Here is a 19,677-nt window from a genome sequence, read left to right as displayed (position 1 = left end):
TTTTTCCAGGGAGGGGCATGCAAGGTAATATTTTTCCAGGGGGAAAAGGAGGCATATTTTCTTCCATAATACTGATGCCCCCTCAAAAAACACTGCTTCAGTCTGAAATTAAAATTTTTCTTCAAAGCCCTAATAATAATTAACATAAATTATTGTGACTGAAATGAAATTATGAGCGAAATATATACTTTTTACATGAACTTTCATTTTCCAGGGGGAGTGTGCCCCCCACCCGGGTTGGGGGCGGGCCCCCTTGCCCCCCCCCCCTTCTGGACGTCCATGTGATATGATAATTTTAATTGCTTAGGCAGGTCTGTCAGCATGTGTATCCAGGGGTTCCGTTTTACGTTTCGGTCTGTAGATATTTCATACTCTCTTAGATATCATATTTGGGTGTTATATAGTAATGTACAGACTTATTATTTAGAATTGTAATTGCATGGAGTAGTTTCCTTCCATGCATTGGTTTTAGGTTGACAGTGCTGTTTATTAGGCTCTCATGTCGTCTCCATGTGACGACCTCACACATGGCAATAACACATACTAATAATTCCACTACGCTCAAAGGTGTGGTGGGGGGGGACTTGAATAATTACAAGTGAGCAAATGTGGTCCCATGCAGGACTCTTAACTTCCATGCTACTTCTACAGAATGTATACTTTTAAAATCACTTACCAGATTGAAGATCTTTGGGCTCTCTGCCAAATGTATGGCATTTGATTTCACTATACCAGTTCTCAACAGGTTGCTGACCATTTACATCATGATTTGGATCAGATGACCAGCTGCAGTATATATTTTCTCCATACTCTGGATTTTGACTATGTGCAGCCCTTCCTCTCACAGCTAGCTTCTTCGCCCAGCTATCACTCGCTTGGCAAATCTAAAAACAAAATTTGTTAAATAAGAAAAAGAAGTTTCATGATAATTAAAATATTAATAATATAAATAGAATCTGGGTTTCTAGAAATTTGAATTCTTATATTTCATGTTAAAAATAAAAGTAAAAAATTTGGATTTTTTTTGTAATTTAACTATAAAATAAAAATATCTATAGGTAGCCAGGCTGGCGATGAATCTGGAAAAATCAGGGAATTTGAGGACCAGTAAAATGCCAGGGAATTCTGATTTGTCAGCATCAATTCACTTTACATTCTAAACGTTAATCTGTTAACAAATAAGCTTTTTTTTTTTTCTTTTTTTTTTAGATGTCCCTCAATTATTTGCACACACCCCTTCATAAATCTGTACCCTGGGCTACAATGCACTCAAGACTATCGATCAATTTGTCAATGACAACAAATATTTCCATGACATTCTTTCTTGAAGGGGGTCCAAATATGTATTGAAATCTTTAACATACCTTTTTGTTAAGTTTAAGAGGTGGAACTCCATGTTTTTGTCTATAGAAGTTGTGCCTCTCCAAAGCTTCCTGTGCAAATGTTTCTGGATCATCTGCTTTCTTGGATTTGGTGCTAGATTCACTTCTTCCCTGGAGGAAAATCAGAAAAGTATATAAAATCACACACATGTGATTTCTAACATCTGCTGAAAAAAATATTTATTTATTATTTATTTATGTATTCCTTGTTTTGGATGCCGAAGTTAAGGCACAAGCCTTTTCTTCCACTTAACCATCTCTACTTTCCATTTTATAAATTGACAACTAACTGTTTGTGAAAACACATTAAGATATCAAAAAGAGAAATATTTAAAAACTAAGAACATTAAGATACCAAAAAGAGAAAAACACAAGAAAAAATAAAAGGAAAACACGCAAAAAAAATTCTGATTTATGCATGATTTTTACCAGTAGACATAAATTGAACAAATGACACACGACTCCATAGAAATTACAAAAAAAATGACTTTCATATAATGTAACTCATTTTACAAAATAAGTAATGTGTAGTCTAAAAAAGGTAAATGAAAATAGTAATGTACAATTTGCAATGTGACATCAATCTAGAAAACTCCAGGAAAAGAGTAAAAAATTACAGTAAAAATATTAATATGTAATAATGATGATAAAAATTAAGCAACAGTATATACCCCAAAATTATTCATGAACAATGCTAAAAATCGTTCAAGCCTCCTTAAGTACACTTTATCTACTACCAACAAACCATTCAAAAATCACAATACTAGTCTCTGTAGTGGAGTGGTTAAGCATGCCATTAAGCTAGAAGTCATGTGTTCAGATTATGAGTAAAGCATGGATGTAACATTTTCCCCTGATCTGTTTGTTTAATGAATTTATCATTTATCTTCATTTTTAACCTACAAAGGTACAAACGTGATCTAAAATAAGCATTGCACACTCACTACACACAACACTCATGCTTTTTCTTGTGGCAAGTCTTTTCTTTAAACATTTCGCTATACAGAGAAACCTACTAAAATAGAGAAAAGTTACTTTCAATGATATTAATTACACTCATTAACTTACCTCCTTTTTGTTGACTCCTCTGTGCGGTGAGGAACTTATAGATCGGGTTGAGTCTTTGAAGAGACCAGGTTTCAGCAAGGGAGCAGATGTTCCTGAAAACAGATATTAAATAAGTAATGTTCGTTACACAATTAAGTCACCTCTGAAAGCAAGAATTCATTACTTTTAAAATTGACACATTTCGGCGACAACAGTATTTTAGTGCTGCATCTAGTTATACTGTGTGTACTAGTAACAAAGTCAAATTTAAAGGGTGAGCCCATGGAGCCTGTCCCCGCCCCTTTAAGTATGTTATCAACAAAACTACAGTGTGTTTCAAAAGTCGTGCAACCCAAACTTTGATGGCTTACAACATGAAAACTGTAAGATATATTTACACCGGGTTTTCTGCATTGTGAAGCCTCGTCCATCAAGATATTTTTCAATAGTTAACATGATCCGTTAACTCCATACAGAACATGCTATACATTAATAAATGGCGAAAGACAAGGTTAATTTTTTTTCCAGAGTGCCACTTTTGGGTGAGAAAAAAATGTAAGAAATTATCGAAGGGTCATAATTAGATGTCTGATGACATGATGCCATGTTAGTCTTTCATTTTGGACCAATATTGGTCGAGCATCATATAATGGATGTATTTGGGACCCTATGGTCTGTGTGTTTCAATAGGTCTTCGACTTTTGTCTGTTTATTTTCTAAGCACCAAACTGGGCTACGTGTCCTTTGCAAAACTACATAAAACTAAATTTTAAATACACTCATTAAATACAATATTAAGTATATATATATATGCACACACACATGTACATGTAAATGCATATTTTTGTGAATGTTTAATGGTGCAAGAAGAGAAATATTTGACACGAAGTAATACCAAGTTCTTATATTGACATAATCCATTGTGGGATGTAATTATTCACGTGTGCTTCTAGATTCTGTTGACATAGTAGATAGTCCTTTGCTTTGGATTTAAGAACATGGGGTGTTGATTGGGTAGTTATTGTTATGGGCAATTTATTCCAGGTTGAAACTGCATTTACCAGTGACGTGCGGTGACATCGACACTTGGGGTAGCAATTAGTCGCGTGCTCAAGGGGGGGGGTTGGTGTGGCTCATACCCCTCTCCCCTTTAGGGCCCAATATTCCTAAAAATAGAACGTCAATAACAGGAAAAGATTGCAAAATGATGAATGAGTACTTAAAAAAAGTACACGTAACCCCCACCCCTATTTGAAAATAAAAAAAGATTTGATTTGACTACTAAGCCAGAGATCCTGGTTTCGAATCTCAGCTTGGCCATGGTTATTCTTTGAGTCAGGCGCTCGTGCATAATTTCCCTGGGGGTTCACCAAAATTATGCAAAGTGGAGTTATCTAAACCTTTTGAGACACTACACGCTTTGGTTCGTAGAGATAGTACTGGGAAAATTATCAAATTTTGGCCGGTAGATTACTGACAAAGTTAATTTGCTTTATGTTCAGATAACAGTGACAGCACCAAGGAGTGTGTGTGTAGGGGGCGAACATTTTAATTTAAGATTTTCGTATGGTATTGTATTTAGGGGTATCTCAGAATTCAGAAAATATTCTCGCCTCAATTTTGCCTCTTCCACTCTTGCCAACTCTTTTCTGGTCCCACCACTGGCAAATAGACTATATTATTGGAACTGGATCCTGAACCTACAGTTAAAAATACAAATCTCTGCCTGCTAAAATGAGTATGTGTCAGTAATCGAACCCAAGACCACTTGATTACAAGATAATTCTTATATAACTATTCGAAAGTATATCGCTAAATCAAAGCGATTAGATTCTATTCTATTCAATATGTTAACTTCTCGCACAGCAACAACTACACTCCTTCCAATACACAATCCACCTCACTTCACTCAACGTATCACTATGCCATATATATTTCAATCACCAGCCATGCACTTCAAAACAAACTAACAAGTATGGAGACAATGACACGTAACAAAGTCAAATGCGCGCGTCCCTTCGAACACCCTCTCGTGCTAGAGTATAACTGATCGCACGAAACCCAAACAACTTTTTGGTCGTCTTCTGACGTAAGTGCGAAATGCCTTCATTGTTAGGTTAGGCTTGAATAAATAGCAAATATTATATTTTTGGTCAAGCACGGTAAGCCCCGAAAATTGAGTGTATATATTCTAAGACAACTAAACCTAAAAAGCCTAACATGTCAACGAAAGCATTTAGTCTGACGTAAGAAGACAAAAAGGTTGTTTAAGTCTTGTCCGATAAGCAACCCCTCGCCCTCGCGCTATTTTTGACTTTTCGGCTCCTTCCACCTGAAGTGTTTCCATCTTAAAGATGAAAACTCTGAATGTGTAGGCAAGTTGTTTCCTATCATATTTATCTTATTTGTCCCATCATCTTTACTTCTAGCTTTCGTTTGGGGTCACCTCTACATTTATATTACACCCTCTTCATTAATCTAATAAGTCTTGTAAAATATAAAAATACAAAGAGAATGCCAAATGAATTCAAATTGAAACACATAGTGCAACACTGGAAGAGAGAAGAGCGTGGTTGACTCCAGCTCGCTGGTGATCCTACGAACTGCGCATGTCCGTTTTGACGAGACGACCTTCCTCCAGTCTCAGACTTCATGTATTTTCGCCATATGTACGCGTCGAGCTTCTGCTAGCCGTCCTATGCTTTTAGCATGGTAGGGGTTGCCTTGCGGAGGTTCAGCGGAGGCTTTGCACGAAACGGAACTAGAGGGGAGCTGAGTGGCTCTGGCCCGCGGTTTCTCCTTCTCACTAAGAGAATTTGCCACTCTACGCTTATGAACTTCTCAGTTATTGTTTATTTTGTATATTACTGGGGGTTCACTGCACATTTGCGCTATACAGCCAACCGCGCCTGCTTTGAGTGTGTCCCTTCATTAATTATATTGTATCATCTTCACGATTAGCCAAAAGTGGCGGAAAAGCAAAGTAAAATAAACCAAATCAAGCAATCAATCAATGATTTGACTTGATTTTTGTTACTTAGCGTCGCTTTTTTCTCACATTTGGTTAATTGCGAAGATGAGACAATAAATTAATGAAGGGACAAACACAAAGAACATCCATGTCCAGGTCGGGATTCGAACCCGGAACTCCTGGTGTCGTAGCGCGCTGTGATAACCACTCCCCCACGGTTGGTTGATTTGGTGTTTTAAGTACACTTTATGCACAGAAACAAAACAGGTAACAAAACACACTTTTTTGTAGTTTCTTCTATTATATTCATTTGGCTTCCTGAGTTCTGAGATACATTTTTCATTCCAAATTATTTCACTATTCACTGCAGAGTACAACACAGGAACAAGAATGCACGCTCATCACGGGTTCGAATCTCGGCCTGGATTGTTCGAGGTCCCTTCATTAATTTCATCACATCATCCTCATTTTCGCGATAACCAAATGTGGCAGAAAAGCGAAGTAAAATAAACCAAACCAACAACAATATGAATGTGCGATCTCTTGCCCAAATAAATACATCCGTTGGAGGCCAAGAGATTAGTATATTTAAAAATAAAACACTACTAAAACGAGAGCGAGAGAGAGCCTGAGCAAATATTTGTAATTTAATCATTATATATTCCATATTTGAAATAATAATAATAATAATAATAATAAAGAAAGCATAACATTATTGTCTGCACATAACACGTTCCAATTTCATAAATAATAAAACTACATCCCATATTATACATACATATTGTACAACGTGTAAAAGGTTGTGTAAATACAGAGAACATAAGTACTGCAGAAAATTTTCCCTTGAGTTCTTTAGAGAATTTACAAAGGAATCGAATGGAAACCAATCCCCTATCTGTCCTATAGGAGATAGGCTGGGGGACCTGAAAGCACGGGCTTTCAGCTTTCAACCATTGCAGCGGGGGCAAGGGAGGTAGAGGCAGAAATCTTCCCTTTTTGTTCGGGCGGCCGTTTCTACCTGGAACTGCGAGCTAGGCCAGTTTTGTCCGCGGATCACACTGAGGGACTAGAAGCGCGTGAAAAAGAAAGTGTTGCATATGAACTGTGGCTTTAACAAGACAATAAATATTGTGATTTGAAAATAATTAGAGATGCGAGATTGATACATCTATCTCTGCTACTACTCCTCAGTGCACGTCACTGGCATTTACCGAGAATGGTGATTTGAAGGAGGCGGTACTGTAATGAATGTAAAAAGTTTGTTATGCCCTCGCTTGGAGTGTGAGTGTTTTTGAGTGCCTAGTTTAAGTTTTCTGAATAGATAATCTGGTTTACTTACTTTTAAAATTTTGTTTACGAAAGTGATATAGTGCAGATGCCTTCTTCCGTCCATTGTTAAAATTTTCTTTCAAATTAGGAAGGATATGTTCATATTTTCTTATGTTCAATCCAAATCGTATACAAGAATTTTGCATCACCTAAATTTTCCTTTTATCTCTGACTGAGACTCCAGGGCCAAAAACTACATCACAGTAATCAAAAAGTGACCACAATAATAGCTCAACGAGCTTCAGTTTCGCGATCAAGCTTCGGTCCGGTCAATCTCAGCTTCGCTCACGCTCAGGTCAAATATTATTTCCAGTTGATCATGAAGGTTTGGAAGTTAGCAAAGAGAAAACTAAATATATGCTTACAGGCCGAAACCAAGTGTTAGGTAATAATCAAAATCTAATTATTGATAACAACTGGTTTGAACCAGTTTCCAAATTCAAGTACTTAGGAGTAATACTCACTAGGGGTGTGCGGGACAGAAATTTTGGGTCGGGACGGGATCGGGACGGGAAATTTTTTAAATCCCGACATTCGGGACGGGAAAAAATTCTCAATTTTCGGGACGGGAAATGTTCGAAATTTCCCGAAGCTCTTGAAATCTAGAATTATACACGTCATTTTCACCTTAAGTGATTATTACACAATTAAGCCTTGTTTCCATGATATAAAAAACTCAATATGCTGACCAAGGCAGAAATTTATTTTATTATAAAACATAAACTAAACGTAAGTTTAGTGATTGTTTTTGCATTTCTGGTACAAAAACTAACAATTTCCGATAAGTTCCAGTCATTTACAATGTAGAAAACGTCGAGAATTAACGACATTTTAAAATTACCATTCGGTATTTCCCGACTGCTCGGGATCCCGAAGAGTCGGGATCGGGACGGGAAATTTTTTTCCTGATCCCAGTCCCGACTTTTCGGGACCCCGCAGGATCCCGCACACCCCTAATACTAACAAATGAAAATGATATTAAAGAGGAAATAAAAAGCAGGCTTAATTCAGGAAATGCATGTTACTTTTGTCTTCTCGTTTAATATCTAAGAAAATCAAAGTTAAAATATACAAAACAGTAATTTTGCCTGTAATATTATATGGATGCGAAACTTGGTCCCTTCATTGAAAGAGGGACATAAATTGAGAGTATTTCAAAATAAGATCCTTAGGAAAATATTTGGACCTAAAAGGGATGAGGAGACAGGTGAGTGGAGAAGGTTACATAATTTAGAACTGAATAATTTGAATTCTTGTCCAGATATTATAAGAATGCTTAAATCAAGAAGACTTAGGTGGGCAGGCCATGTGGCACGAATGGGAGAGGAAAGAAGATTTTACAGGATTCTTGTTTGGAAACCTGATGGTAAGAGACCAGTAAGAAGACCAAAACGAAGATGGAGGGATAACGTTGAGATGGACCTAAAGGAAATTGGTAGGGATGGAAAAGAGTTATATAGATCTTGCTCAGGATAGGGACAGATGGAAGGCCTGTGTTGCTGCAGCCATGAACCTTCGTGTTCAAGAAGGCTAGAGAGAAAGTTAGTTAGTTGATCGTGAACGGAGCGTGATCGGAACGAACCATGACCGGGCCGCTAGGTGTGAATGCTTCTATTTTAAGAACTATTCAACAATATTAGACCGGACCGTGAGCGGAGTGTGACCTGAGCGTTACTTGAGCCTTATGGTAGGAAATTGGTAGAAAGTTGAGGTCACGAATAAAACCAGTGTGCTGCTATTCATTGACTGGTTCTAAGGTTCGATACCTAGGGTGATTGATCTAAGGTTGATATGAAGGTATTTCGGGAGCACACACAGCTTTACGGGTAAAGGCCGTCTGAGTGTGGCGCGTCATACCATAATCCATTTTGGCCGAGATCGAGAATAGACCTCTCCTATGTGTCTCAATGGCACATAAGGGACAGCTTTACATTCAGTCGTCCATTTTTGATAATGGAATTCTACAAAGTTCATCATGTGCGAGCAGTTACGATCATTAACATCTCCTATAATAAAAATCAATATTTCATACTATATTTAATGTGTGCTTTCTCAATTTACATGGTGGAGAATATCATTGCTACGATTTTACTTTACGAAAAAATACAAATATATATATATATATATATATATATATATATATATATATATATATATATATATATATATATATACACGCTGTAAACTCTACTCCTGTAGAATCAGGAGTATTTTGCTGTTGTTAGGGACTTATTGATTAACACGCTAAAATTCCTACACCTTACTTCTATCTTGAAAAATAAATTTGCATGGTGAATTAACTAACTAACTCTCTAGCCTTCTTAAACCCGAAGGTTCATGGCTGCAGCAACACAGGCGTTCCATCTGTCCCTATCTTGAGCAAGATCTATATAGCCTACTCTTTTCCATCCTTACCGATTTCCTTTAGGTCCATCTCAACGTTGTCCCTCCATCTTCGTCTCGGCCTTCCTACAGGTCTCTTACCATCAGGTTTCCCAACAAGAATCCTGTAAACTCCTCTTTCCTCTCCCATTCGTGCCACCTGACCTGCCCACCTAAGTCTTCTTGATTTAATCATTCTAATAATATCTGGACATGAATGCAAATTATGTAGTTCTAAATTATGTAACCTTCTCCACTCACCTGTCTCCTCATCCCTTTTAGGTCCAAAGATTTTCCTAAGAATCTTATTTTCAAATACTCTCAATTTATGTTCCTCTTTCAATGTAAGGGACCAAGTTTCACATCCATATAATACTACAGGCAAAATTACGGTTTTGTATATTTTAACTTTTAGTTTCTTAGATATTAAAAGAGAAGACAAAAGTTTATGAAGAGAGAAATAACATGCATGGTGAATTACATTTTGTATTTTACCATCCATTGCCTGTCTTGCCTGCATAGCCTATGAATTTTAGGGCGTGTTATAATGACACTGTTGTACAGGGGCGGTGCCAGAAAATTTTTGACCGGGTGGGCAGGATTCATATATTGATAAATTTGGGTGGGCAGATGCAAAGCATAGTTGATTTTCACTAACATGCATTCTCTCTCTCTCCTTCTACCCCCTTCTCCCCTAACTTCGTTTGTATTTCTTTTCCCATTTCTTTTTGCTGGTGTACATTTTCTTATTTATCCTCTGCTTGTGTTCCCCCTTCTCTATCTATTTCTCACACACACATGCGCGTGCGTATAATATTTTCATAAATTCTTCTAATCAAATTTCTCATCTGAATTCTCTCTACACACTAACTTGGCAGGTCTTGGTCCAGGCCCGTAGCCAGGATTTTATTTCCAAGGGGGGGGGGGGGGGCTCATCCTTAATCAGAAGCCGCCATTTAAAAACGAAGTTGGGATGTTAGATGTAATGAAGATGAATTTTTCACTATAGCTATTACAAATTATTACAGAAGATGTTTAGGCAATGATCCTGTCTCGACTCCTCAAACAACTGTTGTTGCTCAAGGTTTTCTCCTCTCTGTTCTTTCTTCTGCCTATCCTGTGTCAGTCTTGCTTCACATAATCTCCCTACTTCTCTCTCATGTAGGTCCCCTTTTCTTTCATTGTATCTGACTGGCCATGCTTTGAACTACTCACTCTGTTCTTCGCTTTGTGTAGTGGATATATTGTCTTATCCCTTCAAGTTAAGAAGAAATGTTCCACATAGCCTGCTACTTCATTTGGTGAACACACAAATAACAGCAGGGTTGTACCTCAGTTAAGTTAATTTATTAACTTATCTGTGGTTGTACTGTTTAATTTATGCGAAAGTTATGAAACTTGTGGAAGAAATTATTTACAAATGCAAAAGGCAGCGAAAGTTATTAGGTTACAAGAAGTTTATAAATGTGAAACCAGCGCCGTCTCTAGGAGAAGGTCAAGGCTTCGCGCTACACGGAGGGAAGCCGCCTAGTAGCAAAAATATTTGAAACGTAATTTTAGCATAACTGGTGGAGGCACATATTGGTTCTGATTCAACTTTAAACTACAGATTCAGTCCCCATTTCTTAAAAAAAAACCTCAAGAAACTCACATGTAATTTTAGCGTTTTAGATTCGGAAAGCAAGTTATACTAAATTCGACTTTTACAGTTGCGAAAGTTTCAACTACCTCTTTTATTTGCCACCACTATTAACGTCCTTTACAAAACGAAATATCTTGTTTCTTCTTTCGATACAAGACACATGCTATGTGTACATTATATATGCATTTAAGGATGGCGGAAGAAGGTATGTAAACATCAACAACAGTGAAGATATGTTTTGTCCATAATTCAAATGAATGAGCTTGAATATCTAGTTATAATATTGGTAGTTTTTAACTGGAAAGAGTGTTGACTCCTGAATGATCTTTTGTACTTAGCTCACAGGAGTTTTCCAAACTGTTAAGTGCGTATGAATGTTTGCATTTAATTAATGCCTCAATGTGAAAGTTTTAAAACACACATGGAACGCACATTTTTTTTCATTGTACATTAAACATTTCCAGCAGAAAAACGATAATTTTCACACAGGATATCACTGAAAAATGGTAAAAATAAATGAATATGCTCAAAATGAATATTGAAAAATCGATGCCATTACAGAAGCGACCACTTCCTGAAGTAAATCTTCATGTGGCCAAAAGACATGCTCGATAAGGATCAATAGAAATATGCTTAGCGCTTGGGAAAACAAGAGACTTTTACATACTATATTGTGGAAACTAATTTAGACCAAAAAATTAATCCCATATCATCATGATAGTTACGTAGCAATTCTTTTCTTGTTCATAGCGCTTTGACACTATTGGAAAAAGTTTAATTTATTTACAATTATCACATCACCATAGACGTTGACTTTAGGGGGGAAAACACTTTCTGCCCTTCAAATTCCTCAAGAAGTAGGCTATGTACATTTTATATATACACAAAAAAATTGTTCTCAATCTTGCCCCCCCTCCCCCCAAATGTTTATATGAAGTTGCCACCCTCTGATTATTATCATACTATCGAAGTAAAACACTCACTACCTAAAACGCTAGGATAAGGAAGCCTCGAAGTTATTTTTCATGCCATATGAAAGTAACGTGTTCTTATTTACGCGTTTGGTTGTTTGAAGATGTTTGTTCCATTCTGTATGATTTTGTACTCTTCACCTCAGAAAACGCGCACTTTGGCTGTAGCCAGATATTGCATTATTTCTAGCCATAGAAGTATTAATTAGATCATGTTTCAAGTTTTAAATAAAAGATAAATTTGACAGGTATTATTCATGAACATATTTTCTAACGATTTTCATTTTCTTACTTAGTAATGTAAATCCAAAAACAGTGAATGAATGAAACATTTTGGAGGATAATTTGGGAATAATATTCATAAGAAAAATGTGCACGGAGTCAAGACAATAAATTACTTTCTCTTATTGAAGCATTCATATTTTCCTAAACAATTACGTCTTGAATTTGTTTGGGTGGGCAATCGGGTGGGCGCTTTCCCACCCTCGCCCACCCGTCGCGCCTTCCCTGCTGTTGTAACAATGACATTTTCTCCAAACTGTACAAATACCACCTATTCAATTAATAGTTTGGTAGTCGGAGGCTGGATGCGATCCAATTGCTATCAAGTTCTATGAAAAAGTGCTACGTGGCTCGTTCACATCGAAATCTGGGAATATCTTATTTATCTACTTAAGTGACCATTTCCAGAGACAAGTTTGTTCTGTATTTTACCTCCTTTTCATGTATTTGACATTAATAATGAGCTATGAGCGAAAGGGGTTATAAACCCAATTTCAACCGAGGCACGCCACTGGTACTGGATATTGGGCGGAACGAATTGGAAATCGACATTAAGTTAATTTGCGAAAACAAGAACCAGAAACCATGCCTCGAGGCTAGGGGGCTGAAGCCTAGGGTGCGAAATCATTGAAAACTGGTTGGGGGAGAAAGTTCTTCATCTACAACCCCCCCCCCCCCCACAAACATATGTGTAAATTATACAATACATATTTGTAATGTTATTAAAGTAAAAATAAATTACTCAATTAAAAATATATTATTATTACTATTATTATTAAATGTACATAAAGGAAATTAATTTGTTACTTTATACATATCAGATATTACTAAGCAGCTAATTAATTCCTTTACTAACCGGTTAAAGATGTTAATAAATTATGAAATAGTTCAAGTTTATTATGTGTGACTTTTTGTTTAGTTTGTGCTTAATGATAAATCAAATAGATTTCATAGTTATTATTTTCTTGCATTCTTGTTTTACTTTTAATGTGCGTAATGATGTAGATTTGTTAATGATCTCTTGAGAGAGAATGCATTCAATATTCACAACTACACTAATTTGTGTGTGTTTTCGATATTATTCTTAGTAAAGTATATTTGAAATTAAAAATAATTGCTTCTCTTTTGTTTGTTATAACAAAAACTCTCCCCCCCGAAAATTTTTGATGAGGAATTTTTGAGGCCAAGATTGTTGGTGGGGAGGGGGGAGAAATTCACACTTGGCAGAGGTCTATTCTGATAAAACAGTGCTAGAATTTTGTGTTTTCGAAATTAGTATTAATAGTACTACGTTTTAAAAGATGTTCTTCAGAAACTATGACATAACTGAAACAGAGGCGTCAACTTAAAATACATGGGGGAGGGGCAAGATCGGCATAAACAATACTTTATATATGTAAATATACATAAAATGTGTCCTCCTACGTGAATTTTTGGGGGGCAGAAAGTGCCTTTCCCCCCCTTTCCCAAGTCGACGCCCATGAACGGAAATATTCTTGAATGTGCTAAACTTTTTTTTTTTTAAAAAAAGAATTAAAAAATCAGAAATGCAAACTACGATTCTTTAAATGTAACATATATTATTTTTAATGAGAAAATATCGAAGGACGCACATGAAATGTCGGTGCTGGGGGTATGCCAAACCCCAGTCCAGGCTTGGGCGCCAAAATAACTAGCTGCCATTAACAACAATGATGCGATGTGAATGTAGATTGGTGAAAGAATCAACATTCCCTTACTTCTTTTTCTGTTTAGTTTGTTGCACGCATGTAGCTTTCCATCATTTGCTGGTGAAAAAATCATTAAACAAACCTTGTTGTTGATTGGGAACTAGATTACCGAAGTGACCCGACAAGCAAGCCACACTAAATTATTCAATGAGTTGCGGAGATTACAGACGCTATAATTCATAGTCCATTGTGCAGATGTCGCCTAAGTAGCCCTCTCGCTGGGAATCGAAGATAAGTACTACGCGCAGTGTACACAATGGTAGGCCTGAAACAATTATTTACCTGACACAAGGGATTTCCGGACGAAACAGGATTTGATGTATAGGAATCTTGTTCTACACGCTTGCCTGTTCATTGGGTGTCCGGGTCACGTTCTTTCCATTCTCAGGATATTCAAAAGACGTTATTGTGTTCCGAAGAGAAGGATGGCGAAGGAAATCGTGTTTCTTGTGATGGCAATGTGATACGCTGTGCAGGGGTAACTTTGTACCCAAAAGGTTCTTCTTCAAGATTGACAGAGAATTTTATTGGAAAAAAAAAATTGGAAAGTCGTATAAGCACCTAACTATGAGTTTCTCAAAGGAATCCCCCTGAGCATCCAGGCACCGCTGCCATGATTGTGTCAAGTTTCCTGAGTTCTTTGGCGTAGAAGGAAGTTGACTGCTGTCGTAGACGCTACAGGACATCTTTTGTCAGTGCTTCATCTGTTTTTAATTTCAAAATCACTGTGGAGTGTAAAAACATGGAGCAAAACCCTTTCGGAGATTTGTTACTGTCAAATTGACCATGTGGGGCTGTGCATTGTCATGGTGAAGAATGACATTTCCAGACATCCCCGGTCTTTTCTTGCGAGTGACATTACGTACAGCACCCTTTATCAATGTGCAGGAATATTAGGTATTAATCATGACACTTTTCCCACAAAAAAAATCCACATATAGAACACCTTGCATGTCCAGTCGGACAAATGTGTGCATGCAATTCATTCGTCAGCAACTAGCATTCTTCACCAAACTGTTGAGTTTTCATTATTCCTACTCTCTTGCTCGTAGCATCGCTTGTTCCCCATACTGTGCTTGAAATCTTCTAAAAATTTCAGCTAGCTTCAGGTTCTCCTTCACAAGGAATTTAATTATACACAGACATTACTTGCCGTCATTTTTGCTAACACTACTCCGCATGCGCAATACTTACAAAGGCAGTTTTCTCGTTCTCCAGCTATTTTCCACTTTTGTATTCACAAATCTCTTGGTCAACGTTTAACGACACTTATATCAGTGTTTTGAAGTAACTAACTTACTTAAGTTGAGTACTGTGGGATGCATAAATTTTACCAACCAAATTGTCCACACCCCCATGTTTATTCTCTTTGTTTTACGCAATGAGAGCTTCATGAATTGAAACAAAACGCCAAACAACTTTCTGACAACTCCTGCACTAGCATACGTAAAAATTCATCTCTTAAAAACACGTAGGATGCAAGAGAAAAATTAATGAAAATAGTCGAGAACGATTTGCCGGACAATACTTCTGTACCCTACTGTGCCAGCTACTTTTTGTAACTGTAACAGAGATATTCTTGTCGAGTAAAGAGTCCGTATGGAAGAAATTTTTGGATTATTTCGATTTTTACCTCTATATTTTCACACTTAAAACATGAGTTTAGAAATTGTTTTCATTAAATTATTGCCTAATATGATAAGATTCCAAACTTGTTGTGCCTACCAAAATAACAAATCCAAAATTCTTGACTTCTTCATGATCTTTCTTTCCTTCTTTTGACTTCTTTCCCCTTTTTCTTAACATTTATTTAATCGCTCATACTTAGTAGTTGGGAAAAAAATATATTTTTATTCAATGAAAAACCCCTACCATTAGACCAGTTAAGATGCAAACTGAAGCTGTACTTTAACAAGAGATTTAGACTTGCTTTAACTGTTAATGCATGTAAAAATTAATGCTTCAGACTTCATCCTGGATGGGGAATGGCCACATTACTTTAATATTTTTACAAAACTTCATGCATATAAGAATGTAATTTTTAAGAAACAAAGCGAAAAAATCTTAACCACAACTCAATATAATTTTAGATTTCCAAATATTAAATTTTATCAAATCCCAGTGCAGATATATAACAATGTAAGTTCTTGGCCACAAGCATAATTTTCCGACTTTTAATTGACTTTCTTGACCTACCTGTTGATTTCTTGGCTTTCTTGACATTCTTGACTGATAGACACCTTGTAATATAGCAATATTCCAAACTTTTTGTGAGGAGTGTATTATCGAGAGCAGTAACTAGTTTGAATAATTTGAAAGAAAACTAAAACTGTGTTCTCTTCATAAAGTGGTCTTAAACAAAACTAAAACCGAGTTACTTTCCGAGTGAAGTAACTCTGGTAAAGGTAAAAAGGTAAAGTTCCTCGTGCATATGGCACCATGCCATGAAGGCGCATTTAGGGGTTGTGGGTTTAGGACCCCACACGTTCTCGATCTCGGACATCTTGTAGGTGATGTGATCAGCACCCCGCTCCGACCGCCTTTATCCACCAAGATTGCCCCCCCGCATTGATACGAAGCTGGTGGGCCACGCTCTTTACCCCCAGATACCCATTGTTGAGAGGCTGGGGGACCCCATTGCTTCTTCTCCAAGGGCAGAAAGAATGTCCATCTGATATTACCCACGCCGGGATTCGAACTCGGGTATCCCGCATGATTACATGTTTTTAGTTTGTTTTGATAAATATTTTTTTAAAAAAATATTATCCTGCCTAATATTTTCAAGTCTCCGAGCCTCCCCGCAGTGGCAGCACTGTCGCCTTGCAAACATAGGGTCCCGGGTTCCATCACCGGTAGAGATACGTTGTACAGTGGTTCGGATCACACTCTAAACTGCAGGTCCAGTACCGAGTAGATTCTCCAAGCATACAGTGGGCTTATACTTTGACTAACTTTTGAGAATTGTCGAGAACGAGGCAATTCGAGTTTTATTTCGGTACCATCTCTAGTTACAGGTCCATCTTATTGAAGAAATAAACATCAAGCAGTTGCTTAGGTATTTAGAAACCTAAACAACATACCCAAACCTCATTTTTAGTGTGACATGGCTGCGATACCGAAAGCGACATCACACGACACCGTCCGCCTTTGATTCACCGAGGTCAGTTTCTGATGTGAGGTGGTCAGATTACTAATTGCGAGTTAACGTGACCATTATTTTTTCGCTGCGTAAATATGTGGAACAAGGTCGCTCCCGTCAAGAGGATGATTTATTCCGTGAGATCATGGCCTATCTTGTGTGCCTATCAGGCCAATCGCCCGCTGTTCATTAAAGCATCTTCTAAAAGGCAGTGAGGGGGTGTATTGTAATAAAACAACCCGTTATTAGCTCATGAACCACGGTGATTTGTTTGTGACTAAAATACAGGGCCCGAACTATCATATGGTCGATTTGAATTAAGGAAACTTAATACGTATTATCTAAGTCCATTGAACTCGAATCTAGCATCCTTTTCCTGTATCTCCGATTTTTCACCGACGAAAGTCGAAGAGGATATTTTTCACCTCAAACGTCCATCCCGGGATTCTTCAACCCGACAAGGTATTTTTCATCCAGTCGTCAAACTCTGGAATTTTCAGCCGAATGTCGAACCCTTCATACTTCACCTGTGACGTCTAACCCTACATTCTTCACTAGTTCATCCAAGAACGTCGAACTTATGATTTTCACCCCGAACGTCGGGCCCGATATTTTTCACCTCGAACGTCGAACAGGTGATTCTTCATCCTGAACGTCGAACAGGGGATTCTTCACCCCGAACGTCGAACAGGGGATTCTTCACCCGAACGTCTAACCCTGGATTTCTCACCCCTGACGTCGAAGCAGAGATTCTTCACCCCGACGCCAAACCCGGGATTTTTCACCCCGAAAGTCTAACCAGGAATTCTTCACCCGGACGTCTAACCCAGAATTTTTCACCCCTGACGTCTAACATTGGATTTCTCACCCCTGTTGTCGAACACGAGATTCTTCACCCCGACGCGCCGTACCCGAGATTTTTCACCCCGAACGTCGAATCCGGGATTGTTCGCTCCCGAACATCGAGCCCGAGGTTTTCCATTCCCGAAAGTCGGACTTCGGGATTCTTCATCAGAATGATGGATTCGGAATTTTTCACCCGAACCATATTTTAACCCACTTTATGTTTGCGATTGTCAAGGATGGGGGAGGAGCGGGAGGGTACGTGTAGAACTACCTCTCGGTGTACATTGAGGAGTACATCACGATTTACACTATGACTAAGTTTTGTTATACATTTTGTATTCCATTTTTTAAATTTTAGGCTATGTCGCTTTTTTGTCTCACTCGATTGATCGCGATGATGAGATTAAATGATGTTCACACACTAAATTAAGAAACAAAAGGAACTCTCTTGCACGTACAGTGGGATCCATGAGTATTACCCTGCAAATTGTCCATGACTATTTTTATTAATTTTTTTCTTACATCCTATGTGTTTTTAAGAGATGCATTTTTATGTATGCTGGTGCAGAAGTTGTCAACAGCTTGTTTTGAGTTTTCTTTTAATTCCTGAAGCTCTTATTGGGTCAAATAAAGTGCACGAACATGGTGATGGACAATTTGCACGGTAATACTCATGGATCCCACTGTACAAGAAATAACTTGAACTAGACTCCATGTTTGTATCATGGGCCTCCCCGATGACGTTGTGGTAACCTTGTCGCCTTGTCATCAAAGGGTCCCGGGATAGTCACCGGTGAAGGAACATTCCATAGTGTCTCGTATTCCACTCTAAATTGTAGATCCGGTCCAGGTCTAAGCATAAAGTGGACTTAGAAAATACAAGTGTGTTGAAAACTCATTTCATATCTTACTAGATCCGTCTGAAAAAGTAATTTATTTCTTACCGTTAACTTCCCCAGTAAGTGATTTCCGGAATTCTGCCGGGAGTCTGTCTAAGACATCGGTCTTCTTCTCGACCACCTTCCTCTGGGTTTTTCCTCCTTGGAATGTTTCCACAGTCTCTTTGGTTACTGTCTCGAATTTCGGTTCCTGCGACAGAAAATGAACACACAGTTAGATACACTGCCTGACGTTTTGCAGAGTACAAGATGCACAGCAAACAATGACTTACTTGATTAATCAAACCATGATAAAATGGTAGTCTTTAATGAAGTTGAAAACTTCAACTAAAGCATGTGTTAATTCTAAATTAAGGGGCCAAATTTAGTCAGAATTTGTAAAGGGTGAGGATTTGTGCACATTTGTTGTATTGAGCCTGAAAAAAACATTTTTTAAACCGAAGTTGTTATTTTACTTTAGTTACCTTTTGTTTGTTTACTTAGTTGAAAAATCTTGAATACAAAGTGGATATAAGGATACCAACCAAGGGGGAATATCATGTATATACGAGGGTTATTCGGAAAGCTGGTAAAATGAAACAGAAGTAGGGAAAAATTCAGTGTATCCATTTATTGCACACATATATCAGTCAGCGTTAAGGAAGGAAGACGTGTGTCAGCGAGCTCCGAAGTGCAGTGAAGCGTGACAAGATGGGGAATTCTCTTGTGCAGTGGCGTTGTGCCATAGGATTGAGGAATGCAGGAGCTAAGAAGTGGTTGGTGTTAGTGATGAACGTGCGGAATAGCTCAAATGCAACCAGCATGTTTTTCGTGGGCATTGTCGTTGCGATTGCCTTGATTATCTCTGGTGTCGAGCAAAATCCTGGACCTTATACAATGGAGGACATTGCGACGAAATTGGATTCTATTGACAACAAGCTAGACAAGGTGACTGAAACAACAGCAATGGCCCAGAGCGATATTAAGCGGCTAATAACAGAAATAAATTGCCTCAAAAACGAAAATGCGGAGTTGAAAACTAAACTACAGTTCTGCGAACTTAAATTGGATGACTTGG

General features: G+C 37.8%; 1 protein-coding gene across 3 annotated transcripts in view; it reads right to left on the bottom strand.

Annotated features, from left to right (window-relative positions):
• The window catches only part of LOC145977715 (Golgi-associated plant pathogenesis-related protein 1-like), a 179,974-nt gene that overhangs the window by 5,468 nt on the left and 154,829 nt on the right, over nt 1-19,677 (bottom strand). For all 3 annotated transcript variants that reach the window (XM_083109954.1, XM_083109955.1, XM_083109956.1), the window contains exons 3-6: nt 18,666-18,810; nt 2,451-2,542; nt 1,365-1,493; nt 677-884 (exon numbers count right to left, since the gene is read on the bottom strand). In XM_083109954.1, coding sequence (XP_082966080.1) covers nt 677-884; nt 1,365-1,493; nt 2,451-2,542; nt 18,666-18,810 — 574 coding nt within the window. The remainder of the gene's footprint in view (nt 1-676; nt 885-1,364; nt 1,494-2,450; nt 2,543-18,665; nt 18,811-19,677) is intronic.

This window comes from Lepisma saccharinum, chromosome 23, assembly GCF_977018435.1.
Source record: "Lepisma saccharinum chromosome 23, izLepSacc3.1, whole genome shotgun sequence".
Taxonomy (NCBI): domain Eukaryota; kingdom Metazoa; phylum Arthropoda; class Insecta; order Zygentoma; family Lepismatidae; genus Lepisma; species Lepisma saccharinum.
The sequence above is the reverse complement of the archived record's forward strand: the minus strand, read 5'-3'. Positions and strand labels throughout refer to the sequence as shown.